This window comes from Columba livia, chromosome 5 (assembly GCF_036013475.1).
Source record: "Columba livia isolate bColLiv1 breed racing homer chromosome 5, bColLiv1.pat.W.v2, whole genome shotgun sequence".
NCBI classification, from domain to species: domain Eukaryota; kingdom Metazoa; phylum Chordata; class Aves; order Columbiformes; family Columbidae; genus Columba; species Columba livia.
The window spans coordinates 63648822-63674782 of NC_088606.1; the positions used below are offsets into that span (position 1 = coordinate 63648822).

Sequence of the window (25961 nt, forward strand, 5' to 3'; positions counted from 1 at the left end):
CAAAAATCACCCCAAAACATGTTTTATTTGGGATTTTGGGATCAGTTTGGGATTACTATTCATGACAGACAAAGCATAAGAAAACATTTTAGGAGTGTGGGTTTTTTTTAAGTTTTATTAAGAATCTCAGTTCTGAGACTGCATTTCCTTTCTCCCCCTCTTGCTGTTTATTTGTAAAGCAGGTAATAACACTGGAGAAAGTTTCACTGTGTATCAAAATAATCTACAGAACTGAATTAAGTATTCCTTTCTGAAAAAGCACAACTCATAAGTACAGTAAAAGTTACAGAGCTGTACTACGGACCTATGCACCAGTAACAAAGAATTGACAGCTGTGTTCAATAAAATACTATTTCTAAATGCACAGCATCATTCTTGTTTGTTTTTGTTTTTAGAGTATTTCACTTGAGTTTTATCTTTCCACCACAACAATATCTGTTTCAAGTAAGAAGCAAAACCATAATCTCTCTCAGTGTAAACTCTGAAAGGTGATGACAATCAAATGTTCCTCTTACCTCATTTTGGAGGTCACGGATCATTTTGCTCTTCCTTTCCATTTCGGTCTTCAAGAAGTTAATCTAGAGGTTTGAAGAAACATTGAGTGAGAGTTGTTAAAATGTACGTAACATCAGTTCCACCATTAACTGTTGTTTTACTCCACTAACAGCTTTGAAAAATCAAAACAAAACAAAAACAACAGACACACAAAAGAGCACACCACCACCCTGCATGTGTTTCTAGTAACAAGTTATCTTAAAAGATTTCTGCTTACATACCAAATTGGTATAGGCCACAGCTGGGTATTTTCTAGATATACAAACATTTAGCATGGTACTTACTAGGAAAATTATAAACAATAGAAGAAAAATCACTGTACATAAGTAGGTTTACTTTACTTTTGCACCAGTAGATACGGCTTTTATGCATTGCAATGAAGTCCCACATGGTCTTCAGAGAACTAAGGATTTTTGCAGCAATAGTAACTAATTTTATGATCTAAAAACTTTTTAACTCTCTTAGAACATAACACCTACCACAGTAGGTTTCTTACACAGTTATTTGATTTGATTTCCACAGCACTGGTCCTAATGAGATAAACCCCTTGATTCTGATCAGACCCATCCATGGAATAAACTGTATTATATGTGAAAGCATTCAAATTCAGTCTTTAGTTCCTATTTAATTCAATGACTTGCTTTGGAAAGTAGAAATTCCAATTTTAGTTTTAAGATTGATTTAAATCAAACACAATTTAAAGGATTATTTTTGCAACTCAGTCTGAGTTTCTTTCAGTAATTGAGCTTTCCTCCTGGCTTATGGAACATAATAGGAGAAAGAAGGATTTAATTAAAACTACTAGGATTAAAAGAACACATTCTTTTCACTTTGAAGGAGGATGATCTTGGATACCTTAATTAGCAAAATACTCATCCCTATATACCTAATGCCCCATGCCGCGTTCTCTCCCCCATTGACACATAATTCGACCCACGTTCCATGGGAAACTACATTTGTTGTGACATTGCAGCAGACTTGCTAAGGAAAACAAAACCTCTGTAAGAAAAGAGATTTAGATTATAGAGACGTTGACCTAAAGATTAATGGTTTGGTTGTCATGCAAATAAAAAATGACAGTGAATCTGCCTGATGTGACAGCTGTTCTTAGAATCATGTCCACACTCAAGGAGACAGATGTCAGTAATCTAAAAACCATTACCGGACTTGACATCACTTTTATCTGTATCAAAGGAGAAGCCATGGAACGCTACCTTCACTTAAGAGAGAAAAGTAGGTAGAGGTTCTATGAAACCAGTGCCACCTGACACGTTGTCCTGGTTTTGTTAAAAACAAGTTTCTCTTTTAGTGAATTTGCCTGTCAGCTAAAGCTTCATATTAGCTGCATTTTCCTGGAGAACCAGACACATGTTTTGGTAAACCTAGCAATGGAATGCAAACTTATGGACATCTCACAAGAGGGGCAACAAGAAACAAGTGACCAAGAAACTGACCAACTGTGTATAACATTCCATTCACGTGAATACTTCATATAAAAGTGCGAGATCACGAGGATCTCGTCCCTTCTGCTTATGGCCGAAATTAGGAGAGGACCTTGCTAGTCATCCCTGCAAACTGAGGCCTAGTGACAGACTGAATCCAGCTCCGGTTGGCTGCAGAGTCCAATCCAGGACTTCGGGTGCCGGCTCTGCAGTTGCTGAGACTTTCAAGATTGGTTTTGTATATTTTGTATTATTTTCTGTATTCTTACTAGTAGCATTAGTAAAACACCTTCAATTTTTTCCAACTCTCTTCTCTCTGTCCTTCTTTTCCTCCCGATCACCTGTTCTGAGTGGGAAGGGGAGAGAGGGAGGGGCAAAAGGGGGAAGTGGGGGGGAGAGGAGGTTAACAATTTATCTGCCAGGGTTTTATTGTCACCCCGCAATCTAAACCCTCAACACACGTATAAATGGAACATCTTTTGGAAACTCTTCCAAAATTTAGTCTAAGTGGCTTAGTTGTGGAAATACTAACTGTGTATTCAGTTATCACTGAGGGTGTTGTTTTAGTGGAAGATGAATATATTAAACACTTGCTAACAATCATGTCAACAAATACTGAAATGTCACCCACATACAGTGTACAATACATATGAAGATTTTGCACAACAAAAAAATAAAGGTCACAATCAAAACATTATATGGGGGGGGAAAGTAAAATAACTATTTACATGGTGAATTCTGGTTGTTCAGCTGCTCAAAAGATTTACCAGCTACCGTTAAATACTGAGAAACATAATACAATGATCTCTGTTAAAGAGCATTCCCTTTTTTGGTCCTAACTCTCAAGAGAATATTTATACTCCTTCAAAGCACTTCACGTCCAAATCCAAAGCTATATGAAATAATTAAGAGATATGATATCAAAATTATTATCTGTGTGCTCTCTATACATTGCTTGTAAATATCAGCTGGGATCTTCTAGGGGAGAGATATTTAAGACACCACAGTTCTGTTATTTTAACCTGCAGCCTGTGTTAGCTAAACCAGTAAGTTTTGTTAATTACCTTTTACATATACATGCATCTGATATCACTGATATGGACATATTAAATAGTGCAGACTTACTGCTTTAACTTATCTAAATAATTAAAATATTTTTTCATCTCTTTCTTTTTTTAAAGCAATATCAATATTAATGAAGTCATTCATTTTTTTGCTTTCATATTGTAACAGCATTTTTAAAGCTCTTCCACTAAATCTCTAACAACTGAAGAACCACTTAGTCATAAAGTACGTCCATAGAGAGCTACACAGGAGGAATTTATATGGCTTGTCTACTGGAGCTAATGTAGAGATAACCCCATCTATCCATTTATGTGCATCTATGTCTGTAATTTCATGCTTTAAGGCAGATCAGTGTGTATCAGACCCTTTGCATGATGCTTTTAGTCAGTCTCAAGGACAAGGCATAATATAATTTTCCAGGAGATGTAAAAATTATACTTTCAGTCACCAAATCCTGCTAGCATAATAAACAAGAATGGATATGTATGCCCAGCTCTAAATTAAAAGGCAGAGAAATTGAAAAATTGAAACAACGAAACTTTCTACTTCTCTTCCTCCTTTCTCCTCGCTCTTTGTTCTTGTTTGACATTCATGTCTTTCCACACGTTGGCCGCCTTTAATTACTATCTAGCTGTAATTATGAAAATACATAATGAAAATATATTGTTCTAAGGCTGAACTTTACAATATTAAGCAAGGACACTGCTTCTGTCTCAGGGAGACAGACATCCAAGGTACTCAGAGCTCTGTGTGTTTCAGAGCTCATTACGTTTATTAAAGGCAACAGCTTCCATCCAGTGGCCTCTACTCACAGCAGTTTGTGACCTTGAAATGTTCAAATTAAATTTTCCCCCATTGAAACACAGAATGCCTTAGCAGATGGCAGTGATCTAATTTTAAGAGTCAGACAATAGTTAGTTATTCACTACAGATGAAGGACAGAAGAATCCCAATCTAACATCATTACCACACAGTCAAAGCTCAGCTGTACGTGTATTTGCTTACCTCCAGACTTCTTGTGTCTTGCTTGGACCAAGCCATGAGCAATTAAGATGGGATTGGAATATACTCATTAACACCTAACTATTTGGGCAATATCTGGAAACCATAACATTGTCAGTAGTAATTTTCATGGTCTCATTTTCAAGTTATGGCATAGGAATTGACCCCAAAAGCCAGGGAAAACTGGTTAGGTTATTACCTAAAACATAGGAAATATTCTGTTCTTTGGGAAAAAGTGTTCTACAAAGTGTTAAATACTCTTAAAAGCAAAGCTAAATATATTTCTACCTACTAGGACTTCTTAGATGAATACAACTTCTAAGTTGTAAGTTATATTTTAATTCATAAAACCAATCTTTGTCAAAGACACATTCAGGACTTTGGTAACAGACCTTATGGCAGGTCCTAAACAAAATAAACATTTCTGAAGTGAAATGAACATTAAAAAAAAAAAAAAAAACAAACTATTGCAGGCATCAGTTTGTGATGTTTTTTGAGATTCTTATTTGGTGGTGGATATCTCTGAATAGACTCTCCATATCTATTAGTCTTTTATTACTAAGAAAAACTCTACTGATTTCAAAATAACCATATTGTTTATTTTTACAAGTCATACATAATGTGTTTCTTAATTCTCAGTTTTCATAATGAACACTGAGCAACTGGGAAAAAGGTATTTACAGAGACATATTTCCTCCTTTATTTTGACAGACTACTATAATTGTCTTGTCAAACAATTCTATCACCATGTCTTTTTAAAAATCATCAGCACAATATAAAACACAAACAAGAACAGAAAGTAAAAGGCAGACTAAGCTTACTGAGTAAAACTACTTTGAGCATTTCTCTGTTTAATTCTTTATTGTCTCTCTCATCCAGAGCTATCCAGCTCTTTCTATAAACTTTTACTGCAGTTACTGGGAGACAACTTTTAAACCTCAAGGTTACTTCCTCAAAAAATAACTATTTCTTAAGATACAAGCAGTTAGCATCAAGTACAGTCAAGTGAAAAGCCCTTCTCCAAAAAGCTATAAGAGCCTGTTAACCTAATGCAGAGATAGAGAATCACTATTTACGCTATTTATTCAAATTCACTAGAAAAAAAAAAACACTTCCAAGATATGTGTGACATTTGCACTCTGCCTTTTTGCTAATGAAAGTGAAAATTAGTCCACAGTCGCTAATTCTGTTTCTGGAAGAAGTGGTTCCACTTCACATTTAGAGACCTAGCTTGACATTATTATACATTTTTTTTCACCACATAACAACCTACTATAAATTGCTTAGGTATTTGATATTAAATGCAGAACAAAAAGCTCTGTCAACCTATATCAACTGTTAAAGAGCACAACAGGTTATTTGGAATTATACCTTACACATTTTATATACGTGTAGTGTAATTAAACCCAGTGTGGCGCTCCTACCTAGCAAGCTTCATCTACTAAGAAATGCTTTCTGATACACAAAGAATCCACAGTTCTAGTGTGAGATGGTTTGTAGAGAAGCTCCCTCATAACCTAAGGCTTTCTGGAAGCCTATATCTGACCTTGAACTTTGCAACATAGAGCTAGTCTAAAATTTAATCCTTCCTTACAATAACTAGTATTCCTCTGCAGATTTTAGTAACCCAGATAGAGCAACTGAAACAAGAGGCATAAATTTATCCAAGGTCTGCCATATATTTTCAAGACAAGACCTGTCCCAAGGCGGACTGCTGCTGTTCTTCATATGTTGGTGGACTCTATGATCTTGAGGGTCTCTTCCAACCAAAATGATTTTATGTCAGTGCTACAGATGCAGAAGACAAAGAGCCCAGAAAGGGAGTGCTCACTCCTGCTAAGGGCCCCCAGGTCAGTCCTCAGTGTGATTAGTACTGTAAAGCACAGGAATGTCTTCACATCTTTTTTGTGTTTGTTTCCTCAAGCCTGAGTTGCTGTTTCTACTCTCAGAAATCTGTTATTACCTGCAGCAGCTCCCCTGGCTGCTCTCGGAGAGACTGTACCCACCAACACTTGAGCAGATCCTCAGATCAACAAGTTTTAACTGCCTACCATTCTTGGCTTCTCTCCTCAAGGGTCAAAAAATGGATAAGCATACACAATAAGGTTCATAACATTGTTTCTGATGAATCATTTGTGCAGCTGATGGTGAAGAGTCTTGCCGTACATTGCCCAAGACGTGCATGCAAAGTGTAATGAATTGCTGTGGTGTTTCCTTTGTTCTTTTGGTTTGGTCAGAGTCCTTGAATACAACCCATTTTATTTTTCATGTAATTTGACTTAATTCTTATAAATTCTTACTCATACTTTTGCATTACCTAATAAAAAACACCTTCAGGCAGGTGTTCCCTGTTGAATATATCCAGCCAATTAACATACAGTAAGCATTGCACTGTGCCTCCTTTGCAAGTGCAGCAAAGACATATGTATTTCCAACCCCGCTCCAGTGTTATATTCGTTTGGCTTTCAGAAATGTAATTCTATTCTTATTTACTCTGATGAAAATCAAGATTTACTTCACCAAATCTTGCAGAATAAAATGTGCTTAAATTGGATTAGAAACAAGACTCACAATTCATTAAATTAGAATTAAATTTAAGCTCCCATCACCTCGCTAGGCTTGCCTCAAAGTACCTAGACTTTCTTTCATAGCATTCATATTGTTTTCAGAAAAACATGAAACACATGGAGAAACCAAGTGTTAAGTAACCCTGTGTGACAGTAATAATATTTATTTCCATTTCTATTGCAGCTTTTACCTGAGGATCCCGAAGGATTTTTTGAATATTCGTTCAGTCTCACCGTACTTGTGAGCTTCATTATGTACATTGTACCCTCAGGTATAAAGAAATAAATGCCACAAGCCAAGGACATAGTTCTGCTTTCCTTAAAAATCAGTGGCAAACTTAATATCCTATTATTAGTAAGTTTTAGGATGCAGCTCAAGAATTCAGTTTCTCTAAGCAGCTGACACCACTCCAAGCCAAGTTCTGTTATAAACTCCAAAGGGTTTTTCTTGGTTTCTGCACAAGGTAATATTTTTGCTTATAGTTAACTGTAGACTTTGTTTGACTTGTGTAGAACAAATATTGTGCTCTTCCCCAGTGCTAGGCTCTGGACTGAGTTTAAATAAAGCAGTGCTGTGCAAGTTAAAATAGCATCATAACTCAAGGAACAACAAGGAGCAAATAATCCAATCACTACATCTGCGATGTATTTAGTCCACAGCTGAATTACTCTTGAATATAAAAATCTAATACAGAGATTAAATAAGAAATATGTTTTCCACCTTTAATTTGTAGGACTAGAATTTGTTGTGCCAATAAAGCTGGTGGGAATGTCTCCGTGCACCTGAAAAATTGCCACCTTTGGCCAGCGTGTTCTGAGTACTTGGCAGAGATAACTACGTTCTCATTTTTTCTTTTATCAAGACTATATATCTCACCTCAGTGCAAAACCATCTTAAAACAACTGTAGATCTTTTTCTGGATATATATGCTGCCTTGGCTATTGAGAAAGACTTCAAAAACATGTTATTCATTTCAAGTTCAACACAGCATTCAGCTTGTTTCTTTCCTCCCCTCAAGAACAAAAGAGGTTTTTTGTTCTCTAGACAAAATCACAAGTAACAAAAATCCAGTAAGTATATGTAGTGAGAGACACAAGAATAGGTAAAACAGCCTCTTTACCCTTCGGACAACTGAGCAACTGCCTGAAATACAGTAAAACATTACTCAATAAACCAGTAGTTATTCAGTATTAAAGTAAAAATAGATTTATAAGCCCTTCTAGCAGCTTGTTTTCAAGTCAAGCATTAGAATCACAGAATACTTGAAGTTTGAAGGGACCTCTTAGAGACTAGTCATTTTATGATCAGTGATGTTCGTGTTATGGGAATACTACTAATCAACATAGGAAAATTTTCCTTTTTGCACCTTAGAATTAAAAAGAAAATATGATTCTACATCTTTTTTTTTCTGCAATAGCAAAACATGGCTATTTATGCCTCAGAGCATCACAGTGCTACACAAAAATCCAACCCATTGCACAGTTTATCCAGAAACAGAATTTCATTAAAGCATGAAATCTTAATGGGACTTAATGCCTTCCTATAGTGATAATTAGATCTACTACGGTCAAAATCAGACACTCCGCTATGCTTCTATGATTCTATTTTGTTGCTGAAAATCAGCAGTGGCTCCAAAAAACTCAGTGGATGTACGACCATGCACGTTGGTATAGATGAGACGTGAGGGCCCATAAAGATGATTTAATCAGGGAAAGGACTTAGGTCCAAGTCTCCAGGCCCAAATCTCCAAAAGTGGACACGCACATCTAAATCCCACAGAAATTGGTAAAGACGGGGATCTTAGCATTTTTGAACATGTACAATTTTTTCAGGTCCTTTCTTCCGAAGCTTATAGAGTACACAGACTTGAAATCCAAGCTTTTTACATGCAAAGTTAGTTGAGATAATGACAAATTCTCAAGGCAGAAAGATTAAAAAGAAGAAACAAACAAAAATAATGAAAGAGGGACAGGGAATCACTCACAGTCGCCTGCTGTTTTTCTGCTTTCTCAGCTGCCTCATTAAGCTGCTTTTGAAAGGCCTCCTGGAGAGATTTCATTTCTTCCCTAGTTTGTTAAAAACACAGAACACAAACTTCATCACAAGTGTCCGTTAAGAAATAGTTCTTCAGAGTCAAGAAAAGGCACATTTAATTATTCAGATTAACAGACAGATGTACTGTGTCTATGTGTCTCGCCAGTAAAATTATAATGCCCATGTGAACTATAGTGCCAACGCAAGACAAAAATAATCTACGATGGAAACTGGCCACCTTTTACATCAACTGAGTAGCCTGCTGTGCAAAACATCTGCCAGTGTATAATTTCTAGCAAAAAGGATTGGCACCAAAAAAGCAAGTAAAGTGGGCTACTGAAAATGCACCGAAATGGAGTCACACTATTAGCAATAAGAACCAGTTTATACCTATTTTAAAATAAATAGGTAGGTAAGTAAATAAATAAATAAATGATGCTCCGATAAAATTTAACCTTCTCCTGGCTCTTTCTGGAGATGAGCAACACAAAAATCAGTAGAAGATTCTGGCATGCAACTGGGTAAGAAAAAACAAACAAAACAAGAGCATGATTGTTTGGATTGGGCTTTATTTGAATCAAATAAGCTTTCACACTACTGATGCTCTCAGAGAATTTCTCCAGTTGAGAGAATTGCAGGGGGCTGAGATCCTCCATGGGCCACCTCTTTCTACCCACGGCATGAGACACACTTTGGAGCTGTGGCAAAGCAGAACAGTGACATATTTCGGAACAGCTGCAGAGCTTTTTCAAGCCTGTTGCTTGCACAGATAAACCTTCTCAGAAGACCAACTTAGAACTGGGTTTACACACAGATAATAATTTAGCTCATTGAAAATTCAACTGGAATGGAAACCATCTAGTTTATACGGGAACAGAACTTGTGAGCTGCTACATCATCTAGCTCGTTAGCCTATAACTCTACTATTTTTATCAGTTTTGGCAACACTAGTAGAGAATAGATTTAATTGAAATAGCGATTGAGCAGCATGAAACCAAGGCACCATCAGCACAATACAGCTTCCCTTATCGGATAAACAGATGTGATCATTTCAAAGCGCTGATGGTGCATGGAACAAAACTTGAGGCATCATAGTAAGTGACCACGTTTTACTTGCAACTTGGGGAGTACTGAAGAATTCACACAAGAGAGATTAAAAAAAAAAAAACAACTAATTTAAAGTCAATAGAACTACACCTACTTACACAAGCCAAGATTCCAGCACTCTAAACTTTACTGTGCCATGCATCATGGCAGAGAATAATCAAAGTCGTGCTCACAGACAGGTCACGTTTGTCAAAAGAAAGTAGATCATAAGATTAATATCAGGATCTATTTAGAATTTGGGTTCAAACACAACAAATTTAAGCATAACAGTATGTTTCCTGTTCTTTGCTTGCTCCAGATGAAGTACAGCCTGAGGCTTCAAGCAAATAAGCTGCGACCCTTACTTAGGGAAATTCTTTGAGGGGGATTCCCTGGCACTTTTTCAACACCTGCATCCTGCACTCAGCTTATACACCTCTCTGGAAGTAAAATCCAGTCAGCCTGTAAACCGCTGCCAAGTACCTGCAGCAGCTCCAGGGCATTTTCTCAGAGTGTATTGTAAAAGCCTTTTCTCTTCTGAAGGAGGGTGAGGGCTGCTCAGCAGCACAGTGCATACTGCACCCAGCCAGGGTCCACCTCTGGGAAGTGCTGTGGTGTGGTACACTCCATAGCTGAAACTCTCAGAAGATCTATATACTACAGTCCATTAATACCTTTAATCAATCTTTTTATTTCCTACAAGCTGCTCAACAATCAAACCACTATAAAAACACATTCACGCAGCTATGACGCTGAGATGCACACCTTGAGTTCCACCCAAGCCATATAAAATATAAGTATTTAAATCGGATATCAGCTGAAGTCTTGCTTGCATCATCTAATAGATTTGTCTGGAATACCGGAAAGACTCTCGAGTATCTGGTTCTTCCCTATCAAAGTAAAACTTAGAACTTCTATAGGTATTCTATTATGTATCTTATTTGCTGTGTATTGAAGAACTGAAGGGGTTTTTTCAGTCTGGAAATGGAAAGAGAAGGAAGTGAGGTCTTACCTTTGCTTTTGTCCCATTTCCAGAAGTTTCTGCACATCACTTTTGGCTGATGCTTCATCATTTTTCAAAGACTGATAGCAAAGGAAGAAATCTATTATCAAAGAGATCTTTAATGTTATTCATCTGTGAAATGATTAATTTGGTCCTCGTTCATAAAATACTTCTGGTGAATTACAAATATTACCACTTGAGAGAAACAGAGGAATACCCTGACTTTTCTTTTACCGTAACTAACTGTACATAGCTGTTTTTCAAGTATTAAATGAGAGGTGATCAAATAAAACAAGTAGATTTACAAATTAGTAAAAACATTAGGATTGTATGACAAAGATAAATGTGTATATACAGAAGACAATACTACAGCTCTTTGCCTATATCTGGATGTCTGCAGTGTTGAGTCTAATACGTCTGATAGTATATTTTCGTTCAGTACTGCTTTCAACTGTGCTGCATAAGAAACGTCATTCTCAAATAACTTGGTTGCAAGGAGAAGCACATTTCCCTAAAAAGAAAACACCTACAGTAATAAAGAATGCTAAAAAAGTAGCGGAGAAAGGTTCAATAGGCCACAGTTCATATTAATTAGAACTAGAGAAGTCTGAAATATAAGACAATATAATAATGAAATATATCGCACACTCTTGAGACACAATACCAGAATTCTCCTTTGAATAGACATAGGAATGCTACATCTTATATTTTTCTCATCTAGCTTACATCAACATGACAATAAATACGCAAAGTCAGGAAAATGTCATCTGTTAAAATAACATGACATACAGAGACAAATCTCAAGCGATAATGAGTCTGTATGTTTTTACCAGACCAACAGACCATCTGCGAAAGACAGACGTGCTCTTAAGTGATTTCAGGTTCTCCAACCCAGAGCACTGGATTTTTAATCTGCTTTTTGCTCTGAGGAGCTAATTTGATTCCAGAGTTAATTGACTATTGCCCTTTCAGCTTACCCATAATACCTAAAAGTTAAATGCAGGTGTCTCAGCTCCAGCTGTAGGCACATCTAGCACAATTTGTCAGCTAAACTTGTAAAGTAGTGCCCTGTAGTAAATCCAGTCAGTCCGTGTAGATGGCATGTCAGGCAGGTCAAGTGAGCAGCTAAACTAAGCTCAGTTATCTGTAACTCATCAGCAAAGATGCAACCTGCAGCAGCAAAGGAAATCCATTTACAGTAGCTGCCATGACAAATGTGTGGTAACTCCACTAAGACAGCTTATTTTTTTTTCCTTTCCTTCCTTGTTTTTTCCACTACGTTCTATTTTCAGATTTTCGTTATGAGCAAAAGGCCTAACTCATGAGGATTACATTTTCCATTAAAACATCAGGTTTATGCTAACTACATGATCAACAAAATATTAACCACATATTGAAAAAAAAATCACATTTTTGTAATAAATATATATGAATATATATATTAAAAAAAAAAAAATTCAAAGTAATTAATTGTACAGATATCAAGACATAGCCTAACCTGGAGGTTTACTTTAATTCCCTCAAGTTCTTTAGAAGTCTTCGACAGTTGACGAAGAATATTACTCCTCTCCTTAAAGACTTCTTTCAGCTGCCTTTCCAGTTCTTCGTAGCCCTGTCTAACACAGAAAATAAGAGAATGAGATCCTCTCAAAACTCAATGCATTAGAAAACAGTCTTACTTAATCCAAATTTAATTAATTCCAACACTATTTATGGATTGCAAATTGGAGTGTGGGAAGGTCCCCTGTTCACCTATATAATAACTTTGTTCTCCTAATGTAGATAAATAGATGTTTTATATGTCAAAAGGATGTTCTGCATCTGAGTATACAAATTATGAGACTAAACCACAGCAAATGGTGTATTGTCTGTGATGAAAAGGAAACTTGATTTATTTAACATGAGTGATGGTACATAGTGTGAGATTTTCCTTATTTCAAAGATATTCCATGCAAGATACCAAGCAAAACTTTAGAAGTATGGAGTTTTGTGGCACCCAGTAATTTGAGGGATGATTCAGGTCTATTTTAACTTCATAAAATTTATTTCATTCCACATTTCCCCCTCACTTAAACCTCCTTACAATATAAACTAGAGCTAATAAATATGCTGGCAGAAATCAAACCTAATTATGAATTAGTGGATAAGTCAAAATATTCCATCCCTTTCAAAATGTTAATTTGTACTTGGAAAGTAACTATACGTTTCAAAGTTTCCGTAAAATCCACAATGAAATAAATCCAACACAGATTGTTTTAGGTTGAATGAAATACGGTCCAACTCTCACAGTTCAAGCAAAAAGCAAACTGTTCAGTTAATTCTAAAACAGCATACTTTTTAATTTAATGTTGTCATTTTGAGTATGACTCATCAGTGAATTGAAACACCCATTCCTTCTACAATTTAAGTTTATTTTAATTTTTTTTCCATCTTGCTATACCTCTGGTTCTAAGAAGGAGAATAAAGAACCCCAACACTGCAACACATCAGTTCTACTGATCCATGACCCTGAAGTTAAACAGGAATCTTAATGCTCCTTTAAAGCATTTTGAATACGCATTTTAGCAAAGAAACTCAGTAAAGCAAATTAAATATGCTATCTAATATCAGACAGCTCACAAAATATGATGGATTTATGAAAGAAAATCGTTCTATATAAAATGATACTTTGGATATGTAGAAGAAATGAAAGTGAATAAAATGCCTCTTTCATCAACAGAAGACTTTAGGCAAAGGATCTTAACATTATATTGAAGTTTCAGCAATAATCATATACAGAATGTTGCAAAATAAAAATCGTAGAGGTGTTTCAGTTTGCATCTCTAGTGAAACACGAAAACTTCTCCAACTTCTGCTTGCAAAAAATCTTAAGTTTTCCCAGCACGGCAAAATAAAAAGTATAATCTTTCTAATAAATTCCATAGCTGGTAGACAAAAAGCTTCAGCTGTCAGTAAAATATTTTATTGTCTTTGTAACTTTTGCTTTTTCATTCAATTTGTAAGTGAACTTTATTTCAAGAAACTGTGGTTTCAGACCATTTTGATTATGTCCATCCACCAAGGGAAAGGAAAAACTGCAGATCTAGTGGAGAAACAAGAAGTACCACTGAGAATGACAGTAGGAGACATAGGGCAAAGTCAATGTAAAGAGATAATGCCAGGACTCAGCTATTGTACCTACTCGTAACTGCACAGCACTCACACATAATCTGGTTAGCCTTGATGCAGATAACTAGTGCTACCAAAATATAGCTCAAATAGAGGTTATAGAGGCAAACTCATCATGGGTTTCCAGGAAAATCCATATGCTAAGATTAAAAACCTTCAAGAATTTGGCATTATTTTGACTGAGGTTTTGGTTCAAATTTTTCTATCAAATTAAATGAAGGAACTTGCATGAATTAAATCTGGCCAGTGCTAGAATACTTCATGAATATTAGCATTTTGCTTGTTACATGCAATGTAAAGAAAATCTCATACATCAAGTATAATACAGAAACACCTATAGTTTTTTATGCGGCTATGCGTGATTTTAATCAAGGTATATATACATCACTGTAAAAGAGCTGGCTCACCTCGGCGGTACTGACAGCATTATGTGTAATCAGCCTGACAAGCTTCAGAGAATAGTCCCATTTTAATTTGCTGGTGAACAGAGGTCAAGGAGGAATTTCCTCCCGCTAAAGTAATCAGGTAGTTTCAGAAAGGTCATCGCTTCCATTTCTCTTTTAGCATCACAAAGAGAGTGTTAGACTTGATGGTCTCTTTTGCCATTGAAATGTCGTGGTTTTGTTTAAAGTTAAACTGCATTTAAAAACGATTACCTGCTAGCGGTAACACTGTCTTAACGATCACTTTACCACCACCGCCCCTAATTCCAGTTTAGCTGGAGCATTTAAAGGCCACTTGTCCTAATCAGTCAGTTACTCTGCCCCATGGGCATTCACTTGGCACTGGCTTCACTCTGCCTTATAAATGTTGATATCTATCAGTTTGCATAAACCAGGGCATTTACCGAATTTTTAAACTTAATTCAATACAAACTGTGCATGCAATTATATTTTCTTTTGTATTATATTTTGTAACACACTGGGCAGGGAGGAGACCAAAAGCCAACAACAAATTTACCACAGAGAGTCACTAAACAAACTAAACCCTCAGAACTGTTGGAAGAGTATTTTAAAAAATGAAAGAAGACTGAAGATATAAGATATAGCTATCAGATTTATTAGCTATTAGGTCCTCAAAGGTTTTTAATTCTGGACAATATTATCTCTGGTATCAAGCTTTGACTCTTAGCATTGTGTCCAAGAACGGTGCCCATGTTTTGAAGACAGTAAAATCCAACTCTGCACCTGTGTGATAGCCAACAAATCCTTGGATCAGCCCATCTGTCTTTGAGATCTCAATTTCTACATTGCAAACTTGTGTCTTTTAGACCAACAAAGTGCAATTCAAGAGGAAAAAAAAAAAAAAAAAGGTAAATCGGTAAATACAGTGGTCTAATCATTAATCAGATTACTTAATAATTCCTATATTCTTCCACAAAACTGAATATACCTTCACTTTTATACTTAATATCAACAAAATTCTCTGGATTGGGCTTAAGCAAAGATCCATCGTCAATTGGTTTTCTTATTCTTCCCCTATTGAATTCTAAATAACCACGTATTTGATAAGCACACACATACACACATATATGCAATAGAATTGTAGGTATGGATAGGCAGGCCATCCTAGAAGAAGTCACTTTTCCACATCAGCACACCCATACTCCGCAGCTGCGCTATTATATGAAAAGCATAGTGTTTTGTTTTTTTAATATAAATATATTTCCACCATGGCATAGTAACATTTCGTTCATATTTGAAAACACATAAATTACAAAATATATAATCATAAATACAGAATTTTGTCCTGATGAATATCAGCAAACTCCTCTGAATTTGATTAACTAACAAGATTATTTGTCTAATTAAGAAAAAAATGCAAGAGGTACAGTAATTGGACCTGATATCAATAAGACTTAATCAGCATAATTCCTCTGAATTCTGAGATTTCAATTGAAAGAACACCTAATCTATATCTAAGAACCTGAATGAAACACTGTTCTTTAGGAAGGACGGCATCATCCATTACTGTGTGTGAGAAAGTAAAAGAAGAAACTTCAGTAGGAAAACAGTGAAATTATAAACTCAATGACAAATTATGTGGGTGTGGAGAGAGAGCAGATTCTTGCAGACAGGACAATTTGCTTCTGCTGAACTTGGACACCAGTCTGATCCCCAAAAAGTGTCAGGGTTCTCTATTCATGTTGCAGTATAATTATATGTGGCCACAATAAGTTAAACACACTCCTAGAAAACTCCACTATGTAATGATACACAGATTAAATCTGTTCTCTGAATATTACATTATGTCAGTTACACCATCCTGCAAAGTAAAGTGTCATTATCATCATTTCCACCTAGGATTAAAATTAGTATTTACCATTTTAGTACATGCATGTGCTTTTACAAATGTTCACTATCAAACAGAACAATTTAGCAATATACTGCCTGTTAAGGTCATCTGTAGTACTTTAATTGCAAGTTGTTCTGCTTTTACCATCAGCCTATTGATGTAGTGTCAGTATAAATTCTGTATCATTTGTTTTCAGGGAATGATGTTCACTTATAGTTTTAAGCTTAGTCAGCTGTTTTGACTCTTCTATTATTCTTACTGACATGATTTAATAGATTATAGTAAACATTTCAGCAGATTCTAATTTTCAGTATGCGATAGAGACAAATGCCTAGTAACCCGAAAGACTTAACACCCCAGAGATCACTCTGCCTCTTGACTGTTGTTTTCTGAAATATTAAAGTTAAGCTTTTAGGCTTCAAAATAAGGCCTGAGATTATTTCTCACTAAATAAAAAGTACTATGTCAGGACAAAGCAAAATTTATTTTGTTTTAACAGTAGGTTTGCAAAGTGTGTCTTTGAAATAAAACTTTTATAAAGATTTCGATTATTGACAGTACATAAATGTCCCTGACTGAAAGAAAAAGAAAAAAAATAAATAAAAAACCACTTAAAACAAAGGAGAAAATTGAAACACGGTCGGTAGTTTAAGACAAACTTAGACAGATGTGTCTTTCAGCAAATCTGTTGTCAGTTATTGCTCTTTAAGCCACTCTTTTTAACAAACTTTTCTGCTCTAATAGTTTAGGTCCTTCTGCCATAAATTCTAAGAAAATTAGGTGAGATTATAAGAAGGTCACAGCCTCAAGGTTTGGCAATTTTTTTTAAAGCAGCCATAGTTAAGAGTATCCTGTATCCCTTTTCATGCATCATAAACAGTAAATGGTGCTTACAGAGTACACTTGCGAAGTGTGTGATCGCAGATGTGTAAACATGTATGTGGTTGATACTCAAGTGACAAAAAGATTCATCACAATTCTAAACCAACTTTACTGGAAGTTGAAGATAAGGATCTTTATATTACAAAATAGGTAAATTAATGTTTACAGATATATAAAGGGTGGGTGTCAGGAGGATGGAGCCAGGCTTTTCTCGGTGACAACCAATGACAGGACAAAGGGTAATGGGTTCAAACTGGAGCACAAGAGGTTTCACTTAAATTTGAGAAGAAACTTCTCAGTGAGGGTGCCAGAGCCTGGCCCAGGCTGCCCAGGGGGGTTGTGGAGTCTCCTTCTCTGGACACATTCAAACCTGCCTGGACACCTTCCTGTGTAACCTCATCTGGGTGTTCCTGCTCCAGCAGGGGGATTGGACTGGATGAGCTTTCGAGGTCCCTTCCAATCCCTGATATTCTGAGATTCTGTGATGACTGCTTAACTAGACCTACATTGCTAAACTATTTTAAACTAATGGCCCACAAAATGATAGCAGTGCTGATGCATTTTATCTGGTTTCTACACAGCTAGAGAATCAGGCCTCTTGCATCTATTTCCTTGTATTTTTTAATGCACTCATTGTAAATAAGCCAAAACCATCTGGCATCTTTTTGGCAAACTCTTGGTTGTGTAGAATCACTGACTCATCAGAGAAAAGATGCAACTGTCAGTTCCCATCAATGAGTAAAGGAGCAAAAGGAGATTTCTGAAAACTCGCAGCTGGCTTCGATACCTGGCCCCAGGAAATGAAACAGCAAGTTCAATCACCATGTGCAACGTGATACTGAAAATAATGAGCCAAAGAAAAATAAAACTTGTATTCATCCACTGAAAAGTGCACAGGCCACAATCGTAAAGAATTAACATCACAAGGAAGGATTGTACAGAACCCCCTGACTGACCCTACAGAAAAATCACTGCTTCTCCCAAACATTCAGTAGTCGCTCTACCTAGAGCAATGAATCCTTACTGGATTTACACAGTTGCATAGGGAACAGACATCTTCCAAAAAGGAAGTTATTAAACACTTTACAACTATTCAAATATAGGCTGCATAAATATGGACTCCTCTATATATAGAGTTGACTTTTCACATCAGTTCTATCAAAACCATTCTTTTTCGGATAGCTAACAATACCCTTTTCAGTTCTGATATTCTTCATCACTTATGTCCATAATACTGCCTTTGGTCTGATTTTCTACTGCACACCTAAAACTTCTCACTATGACTTCAGTGTTATTACCCTCAAAATACAGCACTGCTACACTAGTCTCCTCAGATAACCGGCAATGCTTTTTTCCAGCATCTCCTACAATACAGCCAGGGTAACATTTCTGTCTCAGCTACCTGTGTAATTTAAACTTGTAGTTGTTTTGGAATTTTACATTTAATTCTGCTGTTTAATAAAATAAATTTTTTAAAAAAGAAATGCAAAATAAAGGGACATAAAAGCAGAACTGCTTCTCTAACACTTACTAAAATATTGCAAATTTGTATAACGGAGATACAGCCTTGTCAAATTTAACCATAAAGTTATCCAGAAATAGCTGTATACAGAAAACATTGCAATATATTGTAGTATCTATCCGCTTCGTGGCTCTTTCAACAGATGATATACAGAGCTAAGTATATTATTTCAATACTTCTTTATCCTGTGAAATGCTTCTGTTTGCCTCAAAAATGTACTGAAACTCCAGTTCAAAAACAAAAAAAAAAGTAATACATACAAAGTTAACAGCTGCTATTCCCATTGGACCAATACCTAAAGCCATACTGATTTTTCTCTTTATAAAGCCTGTATGAAGTTAGTCTTTGTACAATTAGGCTTGATAACAATGTAATTGTCTAATCAAAAGTGACTGTGATAATTATAGCTTGACCATTCATCAGTAATATATCTGAAAAAACAGAATAATGCGTGAACAGTTAGACTCTAATGGACAACGTGATAGAACAGGACAGCAAATGATACTGTGGACATAGTTTTCAGCAGTTTCAGGCATTATTTTGCTGCTATTTCTTGATCTACAGACAATACTAAGGCACATCACCCTTGGTGCCTATTTGCATTGTCCTGTTTGCCAGGGCTCACTACTCAACTCTCGATCAAGAGAAGGTCATGATGCTCCTGTGACAAGGAGAAAAGGAAAACTAAAGATAAACTACAGGGGAATGCCAATGCTTTCAAGTGGACACTGATTCCATAGCCACTTCATCTTTAAATGACTTGAACAGTGAGAAAATATCACTAACTTCAAACTTTTCCCTTTACTTCTTAGAGACTCTGTGGGAACTAGAGATATCTGAGAAGTTTTTCAAGTGTCACAGCAGAGTTTATAATAGAAAGCATTATTGAGTGCAAATATAAATGTTTCTATTCTTTCCCAGTATAATCTTTTTAATTCATTGAAAAAACTTTTTTTTTTTCTGAATACACCATAATAAGAATTACATGGGGAGGGAAGAAACAGCTAAATTTACCACATACAGAATACAAATCAAGCACTGAAGAACAATATTCTTATCAAGTTTCATGCAAATTTGTGTTTGCTGTTAAGAAAATCCTTCTGGATAGCTGAAATTAAGCTATGTTAATAAGCAGATATAAAAAGTAAATGCTGAAAACAAATGCCTGTGTCACTTAGTATCCAAGAGAAGGAAAAGTCTGTGCAAAGTCTTCCCTCGGCATATGCCTCTGTTAGCACCCAGCACCTGCTATGTCTTCCTGATGGAACAAGAAGTACCTCTTAACTTCAGTCCAAAGATTTTATTTTTAGCAGTTTCCCAGTGACATTAACACTTCTTCAGCTGCATCAAGAACTATGTGAACCAAACCTGCTCAGAGAATATTGAATTGGCATAGAACAGCTGTGACTGTACATGTGTTTTTTCCTCTCATTTCGTATCTACTTTGAGTGACATTTCCATTTTAAATTCAGTGCTATATAGCGAACTTTGTCAATACACTCCGTAAGATCAAAAGTTTCTTTCCAAGAACAGTACATGAACCTGCCTGAAATCTGCAATATATGCAAATCAAGGAGGTTGGTTCAATTTATTTGGTATAAATTCTCAAACCCAAATAAACCTCTGTATTCAGCCCATTTTTACTAGATCAGAAGTGAGCCAGACGTCACTTCATTAAATTGTCTATACTTGTAATTTTTCTTTGCATGACTATTTTTCTAGATTTTGCATTGTCTTTTGTGATCCTCAGTCAAGTCATCTCCAAAACAACCATATCAAAATTGGAAAGAATGGGCTGTAGCACTACTATAACTCACTGTGATTATGTAAATTCATACCTCTCCTGCTGCAGAGATTTCCCAAGTTATCAGCATTCTAATCTATACGTGCTGTCCAACTTCCAGTCTACAAATATTACCTCAGAATCTAAATTTTTCTACATGCCCACAGTATCCAAACAGATTCCACCATTTCATTCAGATGATTACTCATTTTCGAATATAAAATTAATATAATGAAAAGTAAAGAGTTAAATTCCAAAACTGTTCAGAAATTAAAATCTAAAAACTCTAGGCACAACGTAAAAATAATCCCAAGGAAGATAAAGCTAATGGAAATATCTAAGACAGCTAGTTTGCACATACCCTCATCTCTCTGAACACTGCGCTCCTGTGCAGTTGCTGTACAAGGATTTATCTACATAATGAAAAGAAGTGAAAGTCAAACTGCACTTGGGTATCTCTTGTCAGTTAAGTAACTTAAACAACGTCAGTTAGTTTAAACACATACTCAACTTCTCTCTGAGAATGGCTGACTATTGAGGGAGTTCAAAATGTTAATTGTTTCCCTGGAAACATCGATAACTTGAAGCAACTGAGCTTTTTTTTTGCTGGTCCTGGACCTCAGATAATGCAGACAAAGTCTTGGGGAAGATCCTACCCCCCAGTATAAGTACTTGATTTGAAAAAAACCTTCCTATTGCACTTGGAAGTATGGCTGAAGAGTAGTTTGACTGTGAGAAACAATCCAAACTTTAGCAGAGATTAGTTACGAATTCCCAGAATCCAAGTGAACAGTAGTCAGTCTTTCAGAAGGCCGTAAAGGTGACACTTCTATTTACCACTACACATTCCAAGAAGGTTAGAAAATGAGTATGACCTATATAACCCAACAGCAATTTAAAGGGTTTATTGATTTAGCTTGTACCTGAACTGTAGAATGGTTTTCTCAAGGGGAATTACAATATGAGATCACTTACCAAGGACAAGTCGGCTCTTTTTCAGAGTGATGTATTTTGCCTTGTAGTATTTAGACCCAGATGTTTAACTAAAGCAAATATGCATGAAGGGTTTTAATTATACTGAATTATGGTGTTACTAGATATGAGAAAGGATTAGTTGCTTACAGGGTAAGAGTTGTATTTAACAGATCCATTTAAAGATTTATGCTGACTACAAAATCTGTGGTATTGACTTGCTGATAATTCTATCATCATTCGCTCCCACCCTCAGTGAAGGGTTTACTATTCTGAAAAATAATACAAAAAAAATCAGAAAGTGACAGCTACATTTTCAGAGCAATTTCTCCTTCTGCCTGGTGTACTTTCTTACATGAAACCAGGAAAGCAATTGTACACAGGAGAAAAAGCCTTTTGCACATACAAGTGTACCTATTTATATCTAAATATGTATTGAGCCAAAATACAAGCTATTTTCCTCTATAGTTTTTTTTTCTTGAAGACCAAAGTAAAAACTCTTGTGATTTTACAAAAAACATGCTTTTCTAGTTATATGTACTATTCACAATCATGAGAAGACTGCCGAACTTATTTTGGTAACTTCAGAAAAGCAAAGGTGATGTAGAGCCTTGATGATGTATTTACGCATTCCCAGTTGGGAGAATTTAGAAAAAATGCCTGCATGTACAAATTTTCACATTCCTATGTGGCTCTGAAATCAAAACTGATATTTGTGATAAAGGACTTCAGATAGTCACACTACAAACTCCCAAGCTTCACACATCCATTTCTGTTACAAGCAACACCCAACACAACTATGCCCTCACATATGTGCAGAAATACCAGAGTTAGGAGGCATCACCTCCAAAGCATCATTAAGATCAAAACCTGAAGAATTCAATTCTTACAGGCTTGCTCAGAACCCAACAGACCTTTCACCTGTATTTTTTATTCCCTGTTCTTTTTGCAAGACTTGGCCTATACCCACAACATGTTTCAGGAAGAAATCATCAGGCTTGTCTGTAAGAGCTTATTTATGGCATGCAGTGCAATTACCAATAGTAGTATTAAGATCAAATAACTAAAGCAAAACAGTAGCAAAAAGAGGTGACAGACCATCCCAGGGCACCAGGACTAATTATACTTATTTGCATACAGTGCATCCTTACCCATATGACACGTTCTCAAAGACTATGCAAACGTTAGAATAGGAAAAGATGATGCAGCCCATTAATTGTAGTGACGAGGCCAACTTAACCATAAGGTCAACAGAGTGGTTGACACTGACCTCAGTAGAAGCTACATTAGGAGCTATATAATGATCTATGTCTTTCTGTTTGGATGAATACTTACGTGTCAATAATTTGTGTTCACTTAGTATTAAAAGTGGTTATTAATTAATACCAAAAGTCAGGCTGTAATGTCAAAGTTGCCTGGGCATTACACCCTCATAACAAATATTCTGGGCCAATCATTGCAATGGAAACTCTTTGGTATGAGTCAAGAGCTTCTACTCTAAGAGGAAAAATCCCAGATAATGCAACGTATTACAAGAAACAGGATTCTAAATATCTTAATGGAGCTCTACAGAAATTATGCTATGTATAAAACCTCACATTTTTCCAGTAACAAAATTAGACAAACTGAATTTTAGGTACACATCTTGTAGACATGAAAGGACAGCAGTCCCTTTTGAAATCTACTTCAGTGAAACAGATGTTTGGTAGCATAAGATTTAGTGTTTACAGTATAAACCTAGTAGCAAACTCACCAAAATTTACATGGTCATTACACAACCCTGTGATTGCTGTTTATCTTACTATCTTTTGTGTATACTATAAACAAAAATTTGCAATTCTTATGTTTAAGCTTCTTTTGTGAAGTATTTTATGAAGGAGAGAAAACAGTAACAATTTTAAGATTCAATCATGAGATGAAATGGTGGTTAGAAGTGCACCTTCCTCTATCAGCTACACAGGTTTAACTTCATGAACCCAAAATATCGTGGCAATGCACTTGCTTTCCTCACACATCCCATTAAATTAAAGCATGTAAGACTAAATGGCGGTCTTGTCTTAAACAGGAAACTACTAATTTCTAATTATTTATATCTGAAGTAGCCTTATTGTTACTAAAGCCATTCTCACTATTATTAAGCTGCATGTGCATACACAAATCAGGGACTGACATTCTGTCGTGTTGCATCACTAGAATTTTTCCAAAGAGAAGAACATGCTGCCCTCATCTTCTGAAGTTATCTGGATTTTTACTTCAAACAGGGAAAAAATATGAGAGGAGTGAGAGCTCAATACTGAATGATGCCATTTTAATAATTTCAAAAATATTTTCATTTAATCTGATTTACAAAGTGGCTCTTGCTGGAAGGAAAAAGTAGCAATGAATCTACAGAAGCGAAGAGAGAAGAAGTACAAGCCCCAATTTCAACAGTCCAAATATTAGTAAGTAGGAGAGTTTGCTTCATATTTTCAACTACTTTAGCTCTTATCTCTGCCACTATGTAAAGCAAGTAGGTTTTAAAGCACTTGGAGGTGATGCAGCAGCTCTTGCTTGCCTTGCTCATGTTGTTCACACATCACAGAGAATTCAGCATTCATCATGGTAGAAGTACAACAATCCCATCCCTCACGTTAATGATTCTTTCAAGAAGAAAAAAAAAAGAACCATTGTCAATGTATCAGCCTATTTTGTACAAAGTCTAAAAGCTATAAATAAATGGGATTGATAGGTACATCACCTTCTCACCTTTCCAAGTAACTGATTAGCTTCATATTTCATATATTAAACTTGAAAGGTAGTACAAACTCACAGCTTGTATAACACAGAGAACATTTCAGGGATTTTGTAACGCTGGAGAGGGGGAGGTTAGAAAAAAAAGAAACATAATTTATGTGAATGTTGTTGTTTGACTCATGAATCAAAAATAATTATTCTGCCTCACTACTTTTAACCCATATTGAAAAGTTTATGTTTAAAAATATGAGATGTTTAATATAGTTTACTAGTTGTAAAAAAACCTAACCCTAGAAAGGAGTCCTTTCTGGCTCTGAAGACTGTTTGTTTTGACACATATGTTTCATTGCAAGTGGTAACAACCAAGAATCCAATGTACCTTCAGGGCAAGAACAACAAATGTCACTATTTGGCTGATAAATAATTGGGCTCAATCACCTTCCTCTCTTTAGGCAAGTAAGACTGGAAAAAACTTTTAAGAAGCCAACTCAGTAGATCCTGCACAACATTTCTGAGGAAATGAGAAAGAATCTTGGCTCCCTAAAACCACATTTGTTATAAAGGCAGTCGGTAACAATACGTGGGACACTGCTAATGTCTCTCTGAGAAACAAGTGTAGCAGTAATGCTAATTCCTCCTCAGGATACTCACTAGACAAACTGCTGGAAAATGATCATGTTGGCATTTTGTGCCAGTGTTTTACATCAGCCCTAAGGCAAGACCACCCACTAACATAAGACAGCACAGCTCTATTGAAGGCAACGCTTTTGACCAAAAGTTTTTCATATAAGATAAGTCATTTTTAATGTTCTTTTCAAATTAGTTCACCCTTGCTGCTTAGCTATAGAAGACTAAGGAGGAGAAAGGACAGGTGGACTGGGAGCAGTCAATTATTTTGTGTTTGCAGCCTGATGTCTATTTATGCTTGCAAGCCTGCAGCAAGAATTCTTCTTCAACTGCAGCTCATTTCTTAGTACACACTGCTTTTACAGGGTCACTTGCAACTATCATCACTATGACAAGCATTTGAAAAACAATCACATATTGATAACAAATGCAAAAGAAAATTTAATTTTATAAAGTTATTTTTCTGTTCCTCTTCAACATTTTTATGATTGTTATTTTATTCCCAAATTTTGGAGGTATTGAAGATGTTCCAGGCAAGCATCTACCCCAAACAGACAAGGGGATTCTGAGAAGAAACCAAGTGCAAACCAGCACTCTTTATGTCTGGTTTTCAATTGTAGGACAATCTGATAAGCTTCCTAGTGAAATACAATTCTCTTCTACCTCAGCAAATTAAGTGTTTAAGTTCAGAAAACACTATTCTATACCTAGATCTACAAACTAGAAAGAAAATTGCTCATTTTTCATTAATTAACAGCTACAGGAGAGCAATATTTGAAGCTGATGTCTGTCATAAAATCAGCAAACTGGATCTTGGTATAGTTCAGAATTGGCCATAAAATTGTAACCTTCACCTTCTGTAAAAGACACTGAATGAGTCCCTCACATGTGTTTTCTTAGATAGCTCCTCCAATGTAATTTATACAGCATATAGATTTCTTTGGGGAATGAAAGCCTGACATTGATTGTAATAAGCACTCTGTTCCCAGCAATATACCAGCATTTTTAAATTCTGTACAAAAGGGATTCACTATTATCAAATTTTCGTAACACTTTCAGGATATCTTTGGCTAATATCACACATACATAAATTAGAGAAGGGGTGCAGAAGAGTGTTTTGTTTTTAAGAGGAGGACAGATGTAAGGAGTTAATCTCTATTTTAACTTCCCATGTACTTTATCCAAGTCTTACAACCTTTTCTATAGTGCTGCATTCAGAAAGCT

The 25961-nt window shown here is 35.9% G+C and overlaps 1 protein-coding gene across 1 annotated transcript in view; it reads right to left on the reverse strand.

The window, feature by feature from the left end:
* The window catches only part of LUZP2 (leucine zipper protein 2), a 171783-nt gene that overhangs the window by 80672 nt on the left and 65150 nt on the right, over positions 1 to 25961 (reverse strand). The window contains exons 2-5 of the mRNA XM_021280041.2: positions 12254 to 12371; positions 10765 to 10835; positions 8617 to 8698; positions 516 to 578 (exon numbers count right to left, since the gene is read on the reverse strand). Coding sequence (XP_021135716.2) covers positions 516 to 578; positions 8617 to 8698; positions 10765 to 10835; positions 12254 to 12371 — 334 coding nt within the window. The remainder of the gene's footprint in view (positions 1 to 515; positions 579 to 8616; positions 8699 to 10764; positions 10836 to 12253; positions 12372 to 25961) is intronic.